Source organism: Sus scrofa, chromosome 1, assembly GCF_054392235.1.
Source record: "Sus scrofa isolate SSC_HxYL_T2T_F1_AM1 chromosome 1, Sscrofa_HxYL_maternal_Yorkshire_Landrace_v2.0, whole genome shotgun sequence".
Lineage (NCBI taxonomy): Eukaryota > Metazoa > Chordata > Mammalia > Artiodactyla > Suidae > Sus > Sus scrofa.
In genome coordinates, this window is record NC_139383.1 from 217966441 (window position 1) to 217990495 (window position 24055).

Consider the following 24055-nt stretch of genomic DNA (forward strand, 5'->3'; position numbering starts at 1 on the left):
ATGAGCTGAGTTGACAGAAAATATCCCTCATCTTAAGGCCTCTAAGGATTGTCACAATTTACAACTTGTCATAAAGTTGAAAACACCCTGTAGGTGAGGAAATTAAGTTCTGTAGAGTGTTGGATGCTAATGATTCTTACTGATATCTGAAGTCTTCGGATTGGTAACCAGTCAGGTCACCCTCAATAACACATAGAGAGCACAGTAGGTCCTTTAATGGGCTGTTCCCTTCTTAACAAAGTCAGCTGATTTTTAAAAATTAGTTTCTTCGAAATTATGATAGTTATGAAATGGAAATTTATTATGAAGTTTAAATAAATAAATATGTTAAATTCTGGCTAAATACCACTACTTCATGGTGTTAACTTTGATAAGAGAAAGTGACAAGTATTATGGATGTTTTAGACATAACCTGGTAGTTTCTTCCTTACTTAATTAGAAGTATTAAAGAGAAATGAAAAAGAGGAGTTCTCGTGGTGGTGCAGCAGAAATGAATCTGACTAGGAACCATGAGGTTGTGGGTTCCATCCCTGGCCTTGCTCAGTGGGTTAGGGATCCAGCGTTGCTGTGAGCTGTGATGTAGGTCGCAGACATGGCTTAGATCCCGAGTTGCTGTGGCTGTGGCGTAGGTTGGTGGCTACAGCTCTCCGGTTGGACCCCTAGCCTGGGAACCTCCATATGCTGCAGGAGTGGCCCTGGAAAAGGCAAAAAGACAAAAAAAAAAAGAAAGAAAGAAATGAAAAAGATAACCTCATTTGCTTCAACCTTGTAGGTATAAGATCTTTTCAGAATGTGTCTCAGACTTTGAGAAGTACTGCTTTAAGTTTAATGTGTACTTATACATTATGCTGATGTTTGTATAGATTTCTTGCAGAAATAACATTTAAACAGGTTAAAACTCCCTTATCTGAAATGCTTACAGTCAGATTTGTTTAAAAATCCAGAATTTGGGGATTTTAGAAAGGTAGCGATGGAACACACGCCAAACGTGTTGCTCCTGGTAGGGTCTGGGATGGCCCATGGTAATCTAGCACAATATTTCTGCAAAGAAGCATCAGTAGAAACAATAGGTAGGTAAGAAATGATGGGATAGCTTACCTCAATCCAAGTTTTGCCACCAAATGAATTTTGAGAAATACATTGGTTTTCAGACCTGCTTGGGTGTTAGAACTGGAGATGAGGGCTTGTGAACCTGTAGAACTGCTCTACTTTAGAGCAGATCCCTCTTGGGTGTCTTGTTTTCAGTTTATCCTGGTGTGTTTGGGTTGATGTAAACAATTTTAATTTTTCTGATCTTTCTTTTAGGTAGATGAAGTTCCTGATGGAGCTGTAAAACCACCCACAAACAAACTACCCATTTTCTTTTTTGGAACTCATGAGACGTAAGTCCTTTTGGCTGAAAAGGCAAATCATAGTTAATTTAGCAGGTTCATTGGGCATAAAATGAAAAACTAGAGATTAATTCAGGGAGAAAATAATAAAGAGGAAATGTTAAAACCGTCTTTGAACTTTAGAAAAAAGTTTTCAAGTTTCTCTTTTAAATTTATTTTTTCTGGTAGAAAAATTGGACACTGTAGGCCTAACTTTTAATGGAATGGATGATTCCTTAATCATAAGAGGAAGATAAATATATATGGATCCTCTCAGCAAAGAGAAGAATAACTGACGGATGAAAGTATGTGAGAAAAGTTTTAACAAGGCATTCAGTATTCATATTTAGGATAATTAGTGCTTTTCATAATGACAACCTGGCACCCTATTTTCGGCTTTATGATTTTAACCACACAAATGGTATATTAGAGAAAAGATGAGAAGAAATCTAGATAGTGCCCTCTGTGCGTGTGTGTATGTATGTATGTCTGTGTATATGTGTGTGTATATGTATGTATGTATGTGCATGGTGCTGAGAGCTACTAGTACTGCTCTGCTGCTCCTGGAAGATTTGTGGGCAGAGAACTGATTTGGTGAAACAAATTTTTCAAAAATTGGAGTTGAGTATTGAACTGCTGCTCTAGGTGCAGAGGATTACTCCAAAGGCTATCTTATTATTTTTAAAAAATAATACGCTTTTTGCCTATATTTCAGTAGCCTTAGAAGTAGTATGTAATTTTGCCGATTTTGAGAAGTATAGAATGTGTGATAATTTTGGTAAAGTGGACTTGTTTACCTGGGATCAGGTGAAACATTGAGCTGGTGATATTCTAATTAGAAGTATGTATTCCTTAGAGTGACTGTAATAGCAACAGTTGGTTTAATGTTGCTTAGCTACTGTATGAACTTAAGGTAATTTTTAAAAATGGCTTTATTGGTAGGTAATTTACATCTTAAAGTTCATCTCTTTAGAGTGTATAATTCAGTGGATTTTCTTTTTTCTTTTTTTTTTTTTTATATAATTCAGTGGATTTTAGTGTTATTTACTTCTGTACCCATCAGCAGTCATTCTTTATTCTTTTCTCCCCAGTAAACTAGATACCCAATAGTTACTGTCTGTCTAGATTTGCCAGTTCTGGATGTGTTAATGTAACATACAATGACACGTAATTATTTGCTTTAAAATACAGTTTTGAGTCTACATTTGGGTTGGTTTTCACTGTAGTTACTTTGAGTTGGGTTCAAGTATATTAAAAACAAGAAATTAATTTTGTAAAAAAAATGAGTTTCTGATTTTCTGGAATAATCTACCATTTAAATTTAAAACTCTGCTATAAATTCAATAGAGAAAGATGTCTTTTAATGAAAAATTGTATACTCTCTATTGGAATAGGGGTTTTAAAGTGTGATACCAGGTCAGGCTGCAGCATACATGGGAACATCACATGGGACGTTGAGGCATGCAGGTTCTTGGACCCCACCTCAGACCTACTGAATCAGAAACTGAGGTATGGGGGGCAGCAGTCTCTTTTAACTAGCTTCCAGTTGATTCTGCTGCATGTGAAGTTTGGGAACACGGTAGCAGAGTAATGTGAATAGACGTTCCCTAGAATTTTTGTGTCCTTATAGTATTATAGAACAACCTCGTTGATTCTTACATTAAATTTAGATGAATGAGTATTCCTTTCCCAACATTTACAAGTGAGGATTTTTAGGAGTCGTGTTGTGGCTCAGCAAGTTAAGGACCTGATGTTGATGTTGTCTCTCTGAGGATGTGGGTTCAATCCCTGGCTTTGCTCAGTGGGTTGAGGAGCTGGTGTTGCCATAAGCTGTGGTGAAAGTTGCAGATGCGGCTTGGATCCAGTGTTGCCCTGGCTGTGATGTAGGCCTGAGCTGCAACTCCAATTCAGCCCCTGGCTTCGGAATCTCCATATGCAGAGGGCGTGGCCGTAAAAAGAAAAAAAAAAACAAAAGTAATTACAAGGATTTTTAGGTTGTAAATATCTGTGAATTATAAACCAAAACAAACTATACCAAATAACTAAGTTTTCATAAGCATTGTTTTGTTAATAAATGGTATAAAGTGCTTAATGAAGACAGTGAATTACTAATCAAAAATTAGAATATACTCAGGGAATATAATTCTAAAATTAAGCTAATGATAATAAATTTTCATTTCAAAGTGTACTCGTAATTTTTGTGTCATGGTGTTCTCATAAGTACGCCATTATCTTTGGAAAGGTAGTGTTGGTGTTTCTATTGGTCTGGTGGCTTAACTTTTTTGGTACTTAAGGTTAATTTTTAGAAACTAGATCTCAATGGTTATTTGCATTCCCCCCCCCCAGAAGTTGAGAGAGGATGGTTATTTGTACCTTTCTATTTGGGATTTGCATAAATGGGAGTTTATTCTGATATCCTGTAGTGAGGGAGGTGGAAAGAAAGAACATAGAAAAAGAAATGGCAGTTTGAAAATTGGAAGTACTGATTCATAACTAATTTGTAGATTAAGATTTCTTTATTGTTGAGAGCAGAGTGCTTTTGTAATTGCATTCTTTTCCTGACCTACAAACATCTGATTTTTCTTAATGTTTTGTGCCTTTCACAGTAAATTCATACAGCAAAGTTCTGAACATTGGATAACAATGAGCCTTTGCATATACCAAATGTCACACTCTACTAGGTAGATATATTCAGGAGTTCCCGCTGTGGCACAGGGAATTAAGGATCTGACTGCAGCGGCTCAGTTTGTTGCAGAGATAGAGGTTCTGTCCCCTGCTTGTGCAGTAGCAGTGGGTTAAAGGATCTGGTGTTGCCACAGCTGTGGTGTAGGTCTCAGCTGCCTTACAAACCAACCAACCAACCAACAACCTGATATATTCAAAACAGATTCTCAGTAAATGAGTGTGACAAGAATGTAGTGCTTTGCTGGAGCCAAAAATTATGTGTTATCCTGGATTTCATATTACAGTCTTTACCCCTTCCTCCCACATCTTGTCATTCAGCAAGTCTTGTTCTTTTTCTTTAAAGTGCATTCTGATCTATTTTTTTTTTTTCCTCCATCTCCTCTACTACCACTCAAGTTTATGCCGCAGTTACTCTTAGAGATAGTGTCCTGGAGTTGCCATTGTGGCTGAGTAGTAATGAACCTCTTTAGTATCCATGAGGACGCAGGTTCTATCCCTGGCCTCGCTCAGTGGGTTAAGGATCTGGTGTTGCTGTGAGCTGTGTTGTAGGTCAAAGATGCAACTTGGATCCCGTGTTGCTGTGGCTGTGGTGTAAGCTGGCAGCTGTAGCTCCGATTCGACTCCTATCCTGGGAACTTCCATATGCCACAGGTGCGGTCCTAAAAAGACAGTGTGTCCCAATCCTGCCTTGGTCTCAGTTTTCACTCTTGATGTAGAATCAAAGTGATCTTTATATTCTAGACAGATCATGTCATTTCTCGGTCCAGAACTCTTCAGTGGCTCCCTTATTAACATTACCAATCAACAAACCTCCCAGTTTTTCCTACAAATGCTATTTATTTGTAAGTCCCTATATGAATTAGTCTGCTTAGATCTCCAACCTCAACACATTTTTTCAATGTTACAGATATTTTTCACCTTTTGTCAGGTCCTTCTTGATTTATCTTATTGGGAAAAGTATATCTTCAGATTTTTAGTCATTTAGATCTCAAATCTTGCTTTTTAATGCTTTTTTCTCCATTGCAGTGATGATAGAAATTTTTTCTTTAACCCCCAAGTCAGGAGCTTGGAGAGCAGAGACCTTGTCTGTCTTGCTTGTCATCTTAAATGCCTGGCACATAGTAGCTGTTAAATAAATGTTTGGTGTTTGAAAGCTCTATGACCTAGATAAAAATCATTTGTTGATTATGCATTTGCTGTCTATTAGCTAGCATTTATATAAGGTATAAGACAACTGGATCAGAAGACTCTTTGAATTCTGCCACTTACCTGCTGTATATGACCTTAGGCAGGTTACGTAGCCTTGTGTCCTACTTTCATTACTTGTAAAATGAAAATAATAAAATATCTCAGGATTTGAGGTGAAGATAAGTTGTTACATAAAAGGTGCTTAAAACAATGCTTGGCATGTATTAAACACCAAATATCAGCTGTTAATAAAGGTAATACTGCATATTATTTTCCCAATTATATTCCAGCACTTGTGTTTATTGTTTGCAATTCACTTTGAGTTTTGCTGGCTAATTACCACTGCTAATTGAAGGAATACTCAACCCAGGTGTATTTATTTCTCTGAAGTCTAGTAAATTTAAAATGGTGTTTTTACTACTTTTATCTCCTGATGCTCAGTTCTAGAAAATTTAAAAAATATCTGTAACAGTCTATTTCAAAACTTGCCTAATTGCAGTTTTAGGAGTGAAGGGGAATGGAGAGGTAATACTGTTGATTGTTTTTTTTTTGTATAACCTGGCCACAAGAAGGGAATAAAAAAAACAGATCATAGAATAGTATTTTATTTTCTTCTATACTCCTTCTGAATAATTTCCTTTTTAAAATTTTTTGTTATTATTTTTTTAATAGTTATTTCCCCAATACAATTTTTTTTCTACTGTACAGCATGGTGACCCATTTCCACATACATGTACATTATCATGCTCCATCGTAAGTGACTAGACATAGTTCCCAGAGCTTCATAGCAGAATCTCATTGGTAATCCATTCTGTATAATTTCCGTACTGCAGATATGGCTGTGTGTGTTGGTATGGGACTTGTATAGTTTCTCATGAACCTTATACCATAAAATGGGAGGAACTGTATGTTCATCTCTGTATGGTCAGGTTCATGGTGCATAGTAGATATATCCTCATTTGTCTGTTGAATCATTTTCTGTTATAAAATAGTGTATGCTTTAATAAAATATAATTATAAAACAGTATATTTCATATTTTGTAATTTAATAATAATAAAGAAGTGAAGCAGCAAGTTAGAATCAGTGTTTTAAAAGACAGAAGTTTCTGTATTATTTGGCAAGAGATAAATGAGTATTGAGCTTCATGTTTTCAGCTCCGATAAGCTTTCCATCCCATTTTTTTTGTTTTTTTTTTTTTTTTTTTTGGTATGTGATTTCTGGTTTTCTTTAGGTTCTAAGTATGTGATGATTGAGTTTTTGTGGAGCATATATGTATATGTTCTTATGGGTATATACATTGTTTCCAAAAAGGTACCCGGAGAGAGAACTGCTTTTCTGTGTGCTTAAATTTCTCTGAAAATTGGGATATACAGAGACACACTTAATGGCCTTTAGGCATATGCCATGTAAGAAACACACTAGTAAGATTTGTTTCAGAATTTTAAAGATTAGTAATGTAGTTAATTTGCTTTTTTTTTTTTTTAAGGACATTTCACATCAGCTTTGATACTTGTGGGCTTTGGCATTGGAATTTGAAATCTGTCTTGATATGTGTAGGGATATGACATCAATATTTTATTAGGAGATGGTTGAAAGACTGTATTACAGTGGTTAAAAGAAACCCTGAAACCTTTTTAAGGGAATGTTGTACAGAGTGGAGGCTCTGCTGTTTAATAGATAGGTAACCTTGCCAGAGTCAGTTGCTCTTTCTGGCCTTCGGTGTTCTAATCTTTAAAAGGGGGATTTTGGTGATCCCTAAGCTTTCTTTCAGATCTGGAATTTGGTGGGTAATTTGTTTTGAAAAATTACCCACCAAAAATTTAAAAAACAAATTGTAAAAATTAAAAAAAGTCAACAGGAGTTCCCGTCGTGGCGCAGTGGAAACGAATCCAACTAGGAACCATGAGGTTGCGGGTTAGATCCCTGGCCTTGCTCAGTGGGTTAATGATCTGGTGTTGCCCTGAGCTGTGGTATAGGTCACAGACGTGGCTCGGATCTGGCGTGGCTGTGGCTGTGGTGTAGGCCAGCACCTGTTGCTCCAGTTTGACCCCTAGCCTGGGCACCTCCATATGCCACAGGTGGGACCCTAAAAAGCAAAAAAAAAAAAAAAAAAAAAAAAAGAATCCTCCTTGGGAGGATTCTTTCTGTGTGTATGAGTTTTCTTATTTTTATTTATTTATTTATTATTATTTTTTTATTTAATAAACAAGTGGCCGCACCTGCGGCATATGGAAGTTCCCAGGCTAGGGGTTGAGCCACAGCCATTGTAGAAGCAACGCCAAGTAGTTATGTTGTGAGCCACATGGGAAGGCCGGGTTTTCTTATTTTTAAAAACTGATATGGGAGTTCCCGTCGTGGCTCAGTGGTTAACGAATCTGACTAGGAACCATGAGGTTGTGGGTTTGGTCCCTGCCCTTGCTCAGTGGGTTGACGATCTGGCATTGCGGTGAGCTGTGGTGTAAGTTGCAGATGCGGCTCGGATCCTGCATTGCTGTGGCTCTGGCGTAGGCCAGTGGCTACAGCTTCGATTCGACCCCTAGCCGGAACCTCCATATGCTGCAGGAGTGGCCCAAAGAAATAGCAAAAAGACAAAAAATAAATAAAAAAAAATAAAAACTGATATGTAATTGATGCATATTGTGTAAGTGTAAGGTATGTTGATTTTAATATGTTTATTGCAGTTGTGATTACACACCACCATAGCATTAGCTAACACTTCCATTAGGTCCCATGAGTCCTTTCTTTTTTGTGGTGAACACATGGGAGGGTTTTTTCAGTCTCAATAAAGAACCGCCTAGTTTTAGGCATAACAGTTCTACTTAGAATTATTAGGAAAGTATGTGAAAAGATTGAGCAATACATAATTTATTATAGCTCACTTTATTTTTATAATTTATTTTTTTGGTCTGTTTTAGGGCCACACCATGGCGTATGGAAGTTCCCAGGCTAGGGGTTGAATCAGAGCTGTGGCTATCAGCCTACATCACAGCCGCACTTGGGATCCGAGCCAAGCATCTGCGACCTACACAACTCACAGCAAAGCTGGATTCTTAACCCACTGAGCGAGGCCAGGGATCGAACCCATGTCCTCATGGGTCCCTGTTTGGGTTTGTTACTGCTGATCTATGATGGGAACTCCCTATAGCTGCATTTTATAATAGAAAATTTGGTATAGAAAGTGATCTCACAATAGACTAATTTTGGGATAGGTCTTCAGTGAAATAGTACGTAGCTGTTATGTAATTGTTGACATGAAAAGATGTTCCTTACATTACAATTTTAGAACATCTTAATAATCCCAAAAAGAAATCTGTACCTGTTAGCAGGTACTTCCCATTTGTCCTTTCTCCCTCCCGTCTTGCTATAGGGAACCACTAATCAGTTTGCCTGTCCGGGGCATTTCATGTAAATTGACCGATACAATATGCAGTCTTTAATGACTGGCATTTTTTAACTTAGCATAATATTTTCAAGATTATTTATAGTGTGTAACATGTGGTAGTAATTTGTATTTATTGCAGAATAGTACGTTGTATTGATATATATTTATCTGTCAGTTGATATTTGAATTGTTTCTACTTTGAGCTATTATAAATAATGCTACAACGAACAATTTGTGTTTTGTGTGTCATGTTCTCCTTTCTGTAGGAGTGAAATTCCTGGGTCACATTAACTTGATGCTTGATCTTTTGAGGAATCTCCAGACTTCAAATTAGCTGTGTATCATTTTATATTTCTATCAGCAAAGCGTGATGATTGTAATTTCTCCATATCTTTGCCAAGGCTTGTTATTATCATCTTTTTTCTTATTATAACTCTTCTGTTAGGTGTGAAGATAGCATCTTACTTGGTTCTCATTTACATTTCACTGATAGCTAATGATCCTGAGCATCTTTTCATGTGTGAATTTTTTTTTTAACCATCTGTGTATAACATGAAGGTCTTCTCTCAGTTGGAAAGGCATAGTTATTTAATTCGGGGTATATTTATAAAGATACAAGTTTAGGTATGACTTATAATATGAATATAACGAATAGTAAAATAATACAGAGTAGTTCTTGAAAACCTGAATCTGGGGAAGGAGCAGGGAGAGAATTTTTTTAAAACCTATTCTGCAGAATTAAGAATAAAGGTTAACCAAGTGTAATAAAAATTTAAATGTAAAACACAATGGTATAAGACCAAATATAAATGATTACATTATGTGAATAGAATTCTATTAAGACTTAGATTGGATTAATCTTACTAATCTACCTATATCTTATTTTGTGAGACAAGGCTCAAAAAAAGTATGACTAAGACTAATGTCACAAAGAAAGCAAGAATGGATTTGTTCTATCTGATAAAAGTAGAATTTAAAGTCAAAGCATGAAGAGGAGAGGAAAGAAGGTACAGGCAATCTTTAGCTTTGCATAGGTCTATCTAGTATGTATGAATTTTGGTTACCATGGTTTAGTTAAAATAGCACCAATGCCCCAACAAAATGTTTCAAATTGCACTTTCTCTGGAATATTAACTGTAATTGTATAAACTACTAAATTTATTGTTACCTCTTCAGTCCACAACTCTAGATATAAATAGCAGATCAGATGCATAGCATGTCACTTTGTTTAAAACTGCATCAGCGGCACGTGGAAGTTGCCAGGCTAGAGGTGGAATTGGAGCTGCAGCTGCCAGCGTACACCACAGCCACAGCAGTGCTGGGTCTGAGCACCATCTGTGACCTACACTGCAGCTGTGGCAATGCTAGAACCTTATCCTACTGAACGAGGATAGCGATCGGACCGGAGTCCTCACAGACACTATGTCGGGTTCTTAACCCACTGGGCCACAGCGGGAACTCCATGTATCACTTTTTTCAAAGTTTCTTGGTAACTGGTCAGTGTACATCTGTTTCTCACTTCAGGCGTAGATAGCGCTATGGTAGCCTCCATGTCTTTCGATTATATACCCACCCAGGTTGAGTTTAATGAAAAAACAAAATGGAGAATTGACCAACAAAGAAGCTAATAAGGCTAGAATTGAAACTTGCATGTAAATAGAGTTGTAGAATAAATAGACTTGTGAATAATAACCTCATGAATATAGAAGTGCTAAATATGGGGAGACTAGATATGCAGGCAGAGCAACTAGGGAGGGCAAGCTTTTCAATATGAGGGAGGTGGTTGTAATAAAAAGGATGAAGATGTCTCATAGGAAGTCATGCCAACTAATAACATTAAAGATACTTCACAACATTCAAAGTGCAAAATAAAATGTTAGAATCATCAGATTTAGAAAGGAATGTGACACATTGCCGTAGGCATAGAAAATATGCATTGATAAGCTTTTTACAAAGAGTGAAGTAGTTTAAACTCAGTGTTTCTAATGTTTTAAATTACAGTGTAACTAATAAATAAGTTTTAGTTTTTAGTGTTTTAAAATGTCTTCGTACAGGAGTTCCCGTCGTGGCGCAGTGGTTGACGAATCCGACTAGGAACCATGAGGTTGCGGGTTCGGTCCCTGCCCTTGCTCAGTGGGTTAACGATCCGGCGTTGCCGTGAGCTGTGGTGTAGGTTGCAGACGCGGCTCGGATCCTGCGTTGCTGTGCCTCTGGCGTAGGCAGGTGGCTACAGCTCCGATTCGACCCCTAGCCTGGGAACCTCCATATGCCGAGGGAGCGGCCCAAGAAATAGCAACAACAACAACAAAAACAACAAAAGACAAAAGACAAAAAATGTCTTCGTACACTTAAGAGTGTTTTGACGTTTTTTTTTTTTGTTTTTTTTTCCTTTATTTTTTATCTTATTTATTTTTTTGTCTTTTTTAGGGCTGCACTAGTGGCATATGGAAGTTCCCAGGCTAGGGGTCTAATCAGAGATGTAGCTGCCAGCCTACGCCAGAGCCACAGCAATGCAGGGTCCAAGCCGAGTCTGTGACCTACACCACAGCTCAGGGCAACGCCGGATCCTTAACCCAGTGAGCAAGGCCAGGGATCGAACCCTCAACCTCATCGTTCCTAGTTGGATTTGTTTCTGCTGCACCACAATGGGAACTCCTGTTTTGACAGTTTTTGAAGGTTATGGAACAGTTATAGCTTTTCCTGTTGTTCAATAAAATTGCCTTGCTGTGGTCATTTGTATGGTCTTTTTGACATACAAAGTGAGGACTATGTTTTGGGAAAAGAATAATCGTGTAAATTTACCTCTCAAGCCTTTATAAATAAATAACATCATGGTAGAATCAGTTTTCTCTTTTGAATAGCTTTTTAGCTTAGAGTCATGTCTAAAAATGCCTCACATTTGAGGTTTTTAAGACATTTTTTCTGTAATTTTATTAAGTATTTAATATTTAAGGCCCTTCCACCTCTTGAAGTTCTTGATGCCAGCACTTTCAAATCCCCTTTGGGGATTTTGAACTATACATAGGGGTCCTATCTCACTTTTTACATCCCTGCTTAATATCAAATTTTCTGTCTTTCTAGCTTCCGAATGTGTTGATAATGTCTCTTGTTTCCTTTAGCCTTAGGAGTTGTAGGGTTTTAGGAAGAGAGAATTGCTTTGTTCTAACTAGAAGTATATTTTATTTTTTTGGCCACCCTGCAGCATATGGAGTTACTGGGCCAGGGACCAAATCTGAGGCACCCTTGCCACCTATGCCGAAGCTGCAGCAACACCTGATCCTTTAACCCACTGTGCCAGGCTGGGGATTGAACCTGCATCCTGTCACTGCAGAGACGCTGCAGATCTCTTTGGGCAACAGTGGAAACTCTGTTGTCCAAAGTATATTTTATTTATTTACTAATTATTATTAAAGTATAGTTGATTTGCAGTGTTTCTTCAAGTATATTTTATTTTTGATGGAGTTTTAGCTCAAGTCATTTACTTAGAATTTGAAGGAGAGATTGATTTACCGTTTTAACTAAATGTTAATTTTTCTTATTTTAGGTTACAAGTATGAATGAATGAAGCCTAGTAAAGGTCTAGAATTTCTGGATCAAATAAGATAACAATGATTTAAGTGTGTCTTAACTGATGTGCATTTACTTAGAGTTTTCATAAATTGCAACTAATAAAGCTGACTTTTATATGCATAGATTATATATAGAAAGAGAAAGAAAGAGAGTCTTTTTAGGGCCACACCTGCGGCATATGGAGGTTCCCAGGCTAGGGGTCAAATCAGAGCTGTTGCTGCCGGCCTATGCCAGATTCACAGCAACATAAGATTTGAGCCGCATCTGTGACCTTTACCACAGCTCACGGAAACGCCAGATTCTTAACCTACTGAGCGAGGCCAGGGATCAAACCCGCAACTCATGGCTCCTAGTCGGATTCGTTTCCACTGTGCCATGATAGGAACTCCCTGCATTGATTATATTTAAGTAGAGCCCTGAGTCTCCTTTTTGTTAAAATTTTATCTTAAAGCTTTTAAAATACTCTAACTGGAATTTTGACTTTACTCATTAGGTCCCTAATTCCTAAAGAATTTCAGCAGATAGAGAATTTATGGTAGATATTTAATTGATATTTAACTTAATGTGGTAGTAAATAATTTTAAATTATAGCACATTTTAGAAATGAGTATTAATTTTCCTCTTTGGAGACTACGTGTATATCAATCATTATTGCAAAAAACTTAACACATCCTGTGCATCTGCCTTTATAGGAATGACAGACTTATCTAGAACTGACATAGGGAAATACATAAGGGGGCTTTTCTGAGAATGATAAATATGTATGTATATTTACATACACACACAAAAGTAGTTGATTGTCATCATTTGTGGTTTCCATATTAATGAATTTGCCTGCTTACTAAAATCCCAAATCAATACTTGAGATGCCTCTGTGGTCATGTCTGTGTGCAAAATGGCAAAAAATTTGAGTAACTTGATGTACACATCCCTAACTGAGGCTGAACCAAGGCCATGTTTTGCTTTGGTTCATCTCTCATGTTGTAAACAAGTGTTTGTGGTTTTTGTAGTGCCATGGTTTTTGTGTTTTTGTGCTTTAAGAAAAAGCACAAAACTGTCTATAATCAGTACCCAAATGTAGTGCTGAAGTGCCATTTAGTGTTCCTAAGTGCAAGAAGGCTCTGCTGTGCCTTATGGAGAAATATTTGTTACATAAGCTGTTGGCTGTGAGTTCAGTGTTAATGAATTAGCAGTATATATTAAATAAGGTGTCTTTAAAGACAAACGCACATAAAGTAATGCATTGATTGACAAAAAGGTTGTGACCAGAGGAACTTACCCTGTATTTCCTCTGGAGCAGTAGTACAGTATTCCCTAATTTAGTGTTCCTGGTGACTTAGAATATAATTACCATGAATACAAGAATTGACTGTAATGTAATGGCACAGTGGATTAAGAATCCTACTGCGGGTGGCTCGGGTCACTGTGGAGGCATGTGGTCAATCCCCTGCCCAGTGCACTGGGTTAAAGGGTCCAGCGGTATAGGTCGCAGCTGCAGCTCAGATTTAATCCTTGGCCCAGGAACTTCCAGATACAGTGGCTGTGGCCATCCAAAAAAAGGCCAGAATGAATGAAGAAACCAGTTATAACATCTGAGTACCTCACCGAATAAAGTAAAATTCCTAACACTCATTTTATTATAAAAATCTATGTGTGTGTATATATATATAAATATTTTAAAAATATCGACAATGCTTTATAAGCTATATAATATGCCAAATTACTTTGCAGTAAAACTTATATTGCTGTGCATTTAAAGGCATTGATTAAAACAGTCATGTCATAATCTCTTTTTTATGCATTCTTTAATTGTGGTAAGATAAACATAGAGTTCACCATTTTAACCATTTTTTAAGTGTAAAGTTTAGTGGGATTCACACTGTTGTGCAACTTGTGTGTTTTAAAAAGAATTATGGATCTAGGAATTGACTGAATTTAGTAAGAGTGTTTAATTTACGATTTTTACTGCATTTTAGGTTGAGAATTTTTGATAATTGCATCATAAAGTGGTGCTATTTAATAACTTATATTTGAGATTGCTTTGCACTCACATTTCCCCTTCCCCCTCTCCTTTTTTAGTGCTTTTTTAGGCCCAAAGGATATATTTCCTTACTCAGAAAATAAGGAAAAGTACGGCAAACCAAATAAACGAAAAGGCTTTAATGAAGGTTTATGGGAGATAGATAACAATCCGAAAGTGAAATTTTCAAGTCAACAGGTGCGTCATATTACATAAAACTTAGTTTAGTTTTATTTATTCAGTTTTGGGGAGTAATCACTAGTAGAGCTATAGGAAAATAATTTAAAAGCCTTATGAATTTCAGATTGAATCACTCCCATTTGTGAGGTTGAGATAACTTGTTGAACTAGATAACTTGTGAAATATTGCCTGCATGGTCAAAGATATCTCAGAAACCTGGGAAACAATTATTGAAATCTTGATTGAGAGTTTAATGTATCATTGAATTTAAAACCGTATGTACTCTTAAATCTAAGTTTTACAGCTTGAAGAGTTTTTTTCTTAATCTTTGAAATTCTAAATCCATAAAATTTATTAGAATAAGAACTTCACATGGATTAAATTAAATCTGTGACAAAAGTACTTATAGCACTATGCAAATTACACTTGTTTTGGTGTGTAGAAGAGCAACCTTTAAACCTCCTTTCTGTTCTGTTTTTTGTGTGTCCAGAGCTTTTGTTCATTTATATTAGGCTTCAGTTAGTAAAAGCTATTAAGAGTATGAGTAAATCTAAAGGAGATAGCAATACTGAGAATTCTGCAACTTTCTACATTTAAACCCATATATATATATATATATATATTTTTTTTTTTTTTTTTTTTTTGTCTTTTTTGCCATTTCTTGGGCCACTCCAGCAGCACATGGAGGTTCCCAGGCTAGGGGTCGAATCGGAGCTATAGCCACCGGCCTACGCCAGAGCCACAGCAATGCAAGATCCGAGCTGCGTCTGCAACCCACACCACAGCTCACGGCAACGCCGGATCGTCAACCCACTGAGCAAGGGCAGGGATCGAACCCGCAACCTCATGGTTCCTAGTTGGATTTGTTAACCACTGCGCCATGACGGGAACTCCCAACCCATGTATTTTTTATTTCTTTGTATGTATTGTGCTTTTTCTCATGTTTGAGAACTTTTCAGTTGCTCTTCTGTCTGGAACATTTAAGTCTTTTATTGATGTTCCAAGACTGCATTAGATGGTAAGTGCCTTCATTATATACCCAAAAGTTATTTGTTACAGTATTCAGTCATATCATAGTTGCTTTTGTGCTTGTCTTTACTGCCACAGGCTATATAGTTCTATAACAGAGAAGTCATATGACCTGTGTGCCTGGGATTTTTTATGTGTGGGAAGACTAGGTATTTACTAAATGTTTGTTATGCAAATGTAAGAATGGATAAGTGATTTCCCATCCTTATCGCCTTGACTATGTAATGAGAGTCTAAAGAGACTGAGTTGACTGTTTCCTGAAAATAGTATTTTGTAATTTAAGATTATGCATCCTTGGTTGTGCCTTCAAGGTCTTTTTATCCTCCAGATTGCCTAGTGTAGTTACTGTACCTCTCTTCCTCCCTATCTACTTAATCTCCAGGTAGTTTCCATGTTACATACTTAGGATTTTCCATTTCACAATGAAATTTTTGGTAGATTGTGTGCATGAAACTCAACAATTATCTGTTCTTAACAAAAGCGTGAATGATTATGCTGGTGTGGTGTACTCTGTATTTCTGGCACAGACATCCCCAGTGGCACATTCCTGTGGTTTGGTGCAAGCATTGATGCCCAAACTTACACAGAAGAAACAACGATTAAAAATTGGCCATCATGATTTGTAACATTTCTATAGTGCTATAAGTAATTTTGGGCACATTTTTACATTTTTTTATTATACTTTTATTTATGAGTTAGTAGCATTTATTTTAAGCGAGGAAATGGGTTCATAGTGTAAAAGACCTGCCAAAAGAAATTGCTAGAAAGGTGCTTAGTTTGGATTATAGTGCTGTCTTCCTGTAGATTTGTGCTTTACTCTGACCTCTCAGTGTGTACTGTGTTGCCTTTGGTATTCATCTTTTTGGTTGGTATGAAAATCTAGGGATGCTAAGTTACTTAAGTATCTTTCTCATCTAGGGGTACTTCTAAAATTTAATGATGATTACTGGACTCCCACACAGTACTTGTTAAATCAGAATTGAGGTTTGGGTCTCAGGAAGCCGTGTTTTAAAATAAACTAAGTTTGAGATAAAGATCAATCACAATCCTTAAATAAAGCTGAGATACATATCCTTTGCTAAGGCTGTTGGTCTTAGAGTACATAGATAAACTTCTTTCTCCAGAATATTTCAGTAGTTGGAAACAGTATAGGTCTGTGCTGTTCTAAATCAACTTACATTGCATCTTGTTGAGTGTTTGTTGGTTAGAACATCAGAATGGTATTCTTTGTAACTGTACTTTTCATTTCTGCTTCACTTTTGTCCACTGAGCTTGTATGTATCATTTGCAGGAATATAGTCCCTTATATGACTTTACTAAAGAAAATGACAGCATTTAAAACTATTTTAAAATTGTATATATTAAAAGGTTATGTGCGACAGAAATGAGGGTACTTCTCTAGCTTTCTTATAAACAGGCTTTGGTTTTTTTCCTGGGTGTAGAATTTTAAAGTTGGGGTAAAATCTTATTTTCTGAAACTGATAAAACTTGATTGTTCATAGGCATCTGCTAAACAATCAAATGCATCATCTGATGTTGAAGTTGAAGAAAAAGAAACTAGTGTTTCAAAGGAAGATACTGACCATGAAGAAAAAGCCAGCAATGAGGTATGTTTAATTTTCACTTGCACTCTAAACCCATTTTGTTGCAAGGAAGAAATTTTAAAATGAGTTGATAGTGGTAAGATAGAAAGTAATCTTTGAAGTAGTTGAGTAATGGGAGCTGTTGTCACCCACTGGGTTAAGGATCCAGCGTTGTCGTTCCTCTAGCGGCTTGGTTCCATCCCTGGCCCAGGAACTTCTCTATGCCTTGGACATGGCCAAAAAAGAAAAAAAGGAGTTGAGTAATGAATGAGAAAATATTAAAGGCTTATTTCCACATGAAAATATTCAACATAGTATTATAAAATAGTTTGTATCTTTAAGATACTCGGATTTTTTATTCGAAGTTATTTTGCTGTGCAAAATATGAGGTACAACTAGGAGAATGGCTTACTGTTTGCTAGGGACATTTTTAAAGTGAAGTATTGTTGGATAGATGTATTGGAAAAGACATTAAACTGAATCTTTATTAATTTCTATTTTTTATTTTTGGCTGTGCCCATGGCATGTGGAAGTTCCCAGGCCAGGGATTGCACCCGTGCCGCAGCAGAAACCTGAGTTGCTGCAGTGACAGTGCTGGATCCTTAACCTGCTGTACCACAAGATAACTGCTGAACTAAATTTTTTAAAACCTAGGTGTATTTCCAGCTCTGTATTTGGTTGTTTTGAATAGGAATTACAGCCCTTTTATACGTCTTGAACTTGTTAGATGATATCCAAAGTCAGCTACCTCTTTCATAGTCCTAACACTGGGATTCTACTGCAGAACAAGTGGTTTTGTAAAATTAAATAGACAGACTTCCTGGTACACTAGCAAGTGTGACTTTGATCTGAGAGAGGGAAGGATTTTTTTAGGGTAAGACACTGGTAATTACTTTAATGTTACATTGATTATGTGATAATGTTAAGTAAGACTTTTGGTGTTTATAATTTCCATGGTCAGAGAAGCAAAACAAGTTTCTGTAAACTTTTAGTAAAACACACTTGTGACTTGTAAGAAATTTTCTTTCAGTTGTGGCATAATTTATCATTTTTGTCTTTTTTTTTAAGGATATGACTAAAGCAATTGACATAACTACTCCAAAAGCTGCCAGAAGAGGGAGAAAGAGAAAGGTAATTCTACTGCTTAACAACAGAGGTGTTTGTTTGTTTGTTTTGTTTTGTTTTTTGTTTTGCCACAGCTATGGCATGCAGAACTTCTTGGGCCAGGGATCAAATCTGTGCCACAGTAGTGGCTAAAGCCATAGCACTGACAATGCCAGATCTTTAACCCACTGAGCCACAGGGGGACTCCAACTACAGAGATCTTAAAAGAATTTTTATTTTAGTGTAGAGATAATGCAGCTCTGCCATTTAATTTAAACTATGCTTTTCATTCTAAGTCCTTTAATTTTTAAAAGGGTGGGTCATGATATTTATATAATAAAACTACCTGTGTTTCCTTTCTTAATGATACAGCATCCTTGAGTAAAGATGAATGGTAAACAAAATAAAATGTTTTAATGATGCTGCCTTCAGTTTTCTCTGTAAAACGGATAATAACATATACTTATCGGATTGTTGAGAAGATAAAATGAGTTAACATGTAAAATATTTGTAATAAATCCTGGTACATAGTAAGTGCTTTATACATGCTGTCCATTATTATGCTGTTGTTTTATTACTTTACAGCATTGTTGCATAAAATGAGAGTATGTGACAGTTTAGGTTGAAGTACATCTTATGCTTCTAATTAATGTTTCTGTTTCTTCTTTCTCATATGAAACTTTGTTCATCGCACTGTTTTCTTTTTTTTTTTCCTTATCTTTTTTGAGGGCTGCACCCACAGCATATGGAGGTTCCCAGCCTAGGGGTCTAATTGGAGCTATAGCTGCCGGCCTACACCACAACCTCAGCAACTCGGGATCTGAGCCTCATCTGCGACCTACTCCACAGCTCATGGCAACACCGGATCCTTAACCCACTGAGCAAGGCCAGGGATTGAACCCGCAACCTCATGGTTCCTAGTCAGATTCGTTTCTATTGCGCCACCATGGGGACTCCCATCACACTGTTTTCTGACCTGTTTATGTCTCAGACTGTTATATGACAAAGATACAAAGTAAACTAAGAAGAGTTCAGTGTCTTTTAAGAAAGTAAAATATGAAAACAAGTAATTACAGTGACTTTTTATCCCCTGTAAGGGGCATGTGGAAGGGGCTGTGATAACTTCAACAAGATTTTAAAAGATAGGCAGAATTATGTCATGCACATGAAGGAGAGTAGGAAGGACATGTGAGGCAATTACAGGGGCATAGAGAAAAATTCTGCTTTAAGCAATTCAGGAAGGCCTTTCAATATTACCAGATAAAAGGTTTGAGGTAAATGAGTATAAGAAAAAATGTTTTATTCTAAAGAACTTAGAGAAATGATGGGAAGCTATAGAATCAGTTTAAATTTCAGATAACCTCCTCTTTTTCAGGAGAATGATGGGGATTGGATTGGAGCAGTGAGACTGGTTCAGTGATTAATTCCTCTAAGGTTTTGGTACTCACTTTACTAGTCCAGGCAGAGAATCAGTAGTGAATAAGGAAGATAAGTTCTCTATTCTCATTGAACTTTCATTTTTAAAATTTTAGGTACTTATTTTTATGGCTGCACAGGTGGCAAATGAAATTCCCAGGCCAGGGTTTGAATCTGAGCTGTAGCTGTGACCTACGTTGCAGCTGTGGCAACGCTGGATCCTTTAACCCACTGTGTTGGGTTGGGCCGAGAATTGAGAACCTGGACCTCTACAGTGACCTGAGCCAGTGCAGTGCATTTGCGTTCTTAACCCAGTGTGCTATAGCATGAACTCCTGAACTTTTTTGTTGTTGTTGTCGAAACTGACAATAAATACATAAAACGAGAGAATCGAAATGGGTAGTTAGGATTGTGACTTGGTAAATAAATTATGAAAAGCCTTTCTAAAGACCTAGCATGATATTTTTGGTTGTGTAGAAGAGAGATAGGATTTTACGACCACCTTAGAAGATAAAGTTAATAGTTTGAAGGGAGGGGGCAGCATCCGATAAGCCAGAGTGTTGATGGGATGACCAGATAATATGCTGAGAATGCAGGAGATGTTGTTTTGCGAGCAGAGGCATGAAGGGGAGGATGGGAAACATCTTTGGAAATTGGACCTCAAGATAGGTATTACTGACACTACGGGGGCAAAAAGTGCAAGTTACAGATGCAGCCTCTGATAGAAAGATAGGATGTTAGACAAGGAGTCAAGAGAATGTGGAAAACAGAAGCCTGAAGGAAAATAATGATGACGAAAGGTTGCCTTGAAAAATTATGGCTGAGAATAAACTGGCAGGAGAAACATGTAAGGGAGGATGTAAAGCTAATAAATGAGGGAGTGGGGGAATTCCTGTTGTTGCACAGCAGGAAAAAACCTGACTAATATCCCTGAGGATGTGGGTTCTGTCCCCGGCCTTGCTCAGTGGGTTAAGGATCTGGTGTGGCTGTGGCTGTGGCGTAGCCCAGGGAACTTCCATATGCTGCAGGTGCAGGTTAAAAAAAAAAAAAAAAAGAATGAGGGATTGATTACCAGTGTCCTGATGCAGAAGGGTCCAGTAAGATTTGACATTTAGGCTTCCCCAGGGTTGTTGTTTTTGTTTTTTGGGGTTTTTGTTTTGTTTTGTTTTTTTAGGGCTGCACCTGAGCATATGGAGGTTCCCAGGCTAGGGGTCGAATCAGAGCCACAGCAACCCCAGACCCGAGCTGTGTCTGTGACCTACACCCTAACTCATGGCAACGCCAGATCCTTAACCCACTGAGCAGGGCCAGGGATTGAACCTGTGTCCTCATGGATGCTAGTCAGATTCATTTCCACTGAGCCATAAAGAGAACTTCTACCCCAGGATACTTTAAAATCAGATGGCAAGGACAGATGTAGTAGGTTGAGGTATAAAATGTTCAGTGTTAAAATTTTATTGTGCTTTTCAAATATCTGAAGGGAAGGAGAGAGAATGCAGCACCAGGTATATGCATGATTATGGGAGGGTGTTAAAAGTGGATATAGTAGAGGCTTTAACACTTCTTCAAAACCAGGAATGATTGAAGACGTGAAAAGCGTGTAAGTTATTTTAAGTTAAGAATAATACTGGAAGAGAGCAAAGGGAGGACACGTTTTGAAGGAATTGACATAATGGGGAAGAGATGGACATTTCACCTTTTTTTTAACATTGAAGGAAGGGAAGGGTAGAGGAGACTATTAAAAATGTCTAGGGAGACTTGGAAATTAAGGGAATTTCTTCTGGCTGGCCTCAGTTTCTCCCTCCTCCCTCACTGAATTCAAAGACTGCAGGAAGAGAGGTTTTGAAAGTTTATGCTAGAAGGAAGAGAAGGAAAGGGCATGACAAAAATACAGGATAAAGGATTAGCAGTGAACTGAACTTGCATAAAATGAATGCATGCTTGTATAATTTCTTTTTTAGCAGACTTTAACAAGGAATAATGAAGCAGGGAGGGTAGAGTTTTTGGTAATGCTCTGTTGGAGATTTGTGAGACAGGTGAAGCAGAACAAGAATGCAAATGAATAGTTCCATAAGGTTTTTGTGGGGTGGGAGGACCTCTATGTAAAATCATGAAGGGGGGGAGTAGAGCTAGAAAGGGAGGTGTTATGGGGAGACTTGTCAAAGGATTAGAGGTCTCAGATCAAGAAAAACTTGGAAGAAATTAATCTGCACTCAGAATATTTGCATTTAAGATATTTAAATATATGCATATTTGAAATAATAGCCCTTTCTCTAGATGAAATGTTTCTTTGAGGTTTATTTTCATGAGGAATGATTTGACTTGGGTGATTTTTTGGTAATAGTCAAGAATATATGTCTACAGAAGGGCTGGATTTTTGCTTAGTATAGTGTTAATTTATTTTTATTCTTGGCATTTGTTATTGATGAACTTGTTACCTCTTATTGGTATCTTCACAGAAAGGTTGATAGCTATAGTTCTTACTTAATGTCAAGATTTACTTTGGAAAGCAGAGTATAAGTGAAGAGAGGGTTTTTTGCCAGATCTATCAAGTCAGGATTAAGGGAGGAGTTAGGTGGTCTGTAAGTTTTTAAAGTCATAGAAATAAAACAAGACCTAATATTTTTGAAACAGTGTTTGTCATACTCCTTGAGAACCATTGAAGAGTTACATTGAATAAGTTTCTTGACTTTTAATAATGCTTTGAATGTGCATTATTATATTTCAGGTAAAAAAGCAAAACTAGTAACAAAGAAATGGATAAATTGTTAGAAGTAGGCTTGCTGGGTAAGATTTGGATCATCTTTATTGCTTATATTCATAAAGATATTTCATAAATGTAGTATCAATTTATTGATCACCAATAATCAAAACATGAATAATTGTCCCATCTTACCCAATAGTGGGCATTATCTTTAATGAGGTGTTTGCAAATTAGATAGTTGATTAAAGGATTTAAAAACATCTTTCTTGGTTTAAGATTGGATTATCTCTTTATTTTATATGATGCGTTATTCCCTTTTATTTGTGTTGATCTAGTTTAGGCTGAATTGTAAATAATTGAGGTGGGGAAGCAGCTCATAGTAGGCCTCTCATTCTTTGTTCTTTTCACTGTTTCTTTTGTCTCTTTTCAGTGGTGATGTGATGTTTGCATTTCCTTTCTAACTGGTGATTATTAACCTTTGTTATGCTGTAATGCCTGAATCATTTAAAATGATTGTTTTAGTCTCTTCACTGGGGCATTACAGTTTGTAGAAGATCATTGGGATTTCTTTATAGTAGTAGATCCTTTATGGAAAATAAAGAGTAATTCCTAGGGTAGAACAGATGTATCCTAGTTCAAAAATAAAACATGTATATATTAACAAAGTTGAGTAGAAATATCAGCAACTTAATTTCTTGCCTTTTCTAACATTAATTTAGAATTAAATAACATTAATTTGTACATTAGTAAGTACATGGAGTTAAATGTTAGCATTTTGAGGTTCTCGGTGAAAGTACATTTATAAGCAATGCGTGGGCTGTTTACAGTGTAAATTACATTATAGTTCAACATTTTGCATCAAGAATACTCACTTTATTTTTATAAATGACTTTTTCATGTTGAGAATATCTAAAAAAATAAACTGTTTTGTTTGTGTCCTAGAATTATTCATTAGACTTAAGAGCTAAGTTTGACAATATCACTCTGAGTTGTCTGTTGAAAAATAATAAAGATCATGTAGAAGTTACTCATATATTAGAACTTGTTATCTTAATAGTGGCATGTTTTTGCCATTGAATTAAACTTTGAATTCCTACTATGTCTAAATAATTAAATCTTTGTGATTCAGGCAGAAAAACAAGTAGAAACTGAGGAGGCAGGAGTAGTGACAACAGCAGCAGCATCTGTTAATCTGAAAGTGAGTCCTAAAAGAGGACGGCCTGCAGGTAGGATTATTAATGTTTAAATCTCTGGTTTGTGATTAATACTCTATAATCGATTAAAGTAATGTACCTCAGCTACTTTGGAATAGGTGAACACACACTTGGTTATGTGTAACATATAAATTTCAAAGGAGATAAACATTAGATTTCTGTTCTTTATAATAAAATATTTAAATTTGAAATAATTGCTTAAGACTTCTTTCATGTTCTGTTTTATCCCCATTGTGTTTTCTTTTCACAGTATAGCTAATGAGGCTGTGGCAAAGATTCAAATTCCATGAGTGATGGGTTTCTTTTACCTCTCACTTTAGAAAGCATAAAGGTTCCAAGTAGAATCATAATGAAAGCAATAGAAAATAGTATTTGAGTAATCAAAGCTACTAATTTATAAATTACTGCCCTTTCTTTATTAGGACCTTTACAATACGCAGCTATCTTAAGCATTGCCTATTTTTTTTAATTTGATACATAGGAAGTAGTTTGGAAGTATGTTTCTAATACAAAGTAAAGCAAAAATTAGTTAAGATAGAGCCCTTTTTTTTCTATTTCCTAATACAAGATTCTTAATGAAACAGGATAAAATGAGTAATACCCCAAAAA

At 36.6% G+C, this 24055-nt stretch overlaps 2 protein-coding genes across 7 annotated transcripts in view; both read left to right on the forward strand.

The window, feature by feature from the left end:
- TTC39B (tetratricopeptide repeat domain 39B) overlaps positions 1-24055 on the forward strand; it is a 562176-nt gene that overhangs the window by 247689 nt on the left and 290432 nt on the right. The window lies entirely within an intron of this gene.
- Positions 1-24055, forward strand: part of PSIP1 (PC4 and SFRS1 interacting protein 1) — a 42774-nt gene that overhangs the window by 3005 nt on the left and 15714 nt on the right. For all 6 annotated transcript variants that reach the window (XR_014812340.1, NM_001243670.1, XM_084971904.1 and 3 more), the window contains exons 3-7: positions 1306-1382; positions 14276-14414; positions 16928-17032; positions 18077-18139; positions 23362-23458. Coding sequence is in view for 5 of the 6 variants with exons in the window: in NM_001243670.1 (NP_001230599.1) it covers positions 1306-1382; positions 14276-14414; positions 16928-17032; positions 18077-18139; positions 23362-23458 (481 nt within the window). In the remaining variant the exon portion in view is untranslated. The remainder of the gene's footprint in view (positions 1-1305; positions 1383-14275; positions 14415-16927; positions 17033-18076; positions 18140-23361; positions 23459-24055) is intronic.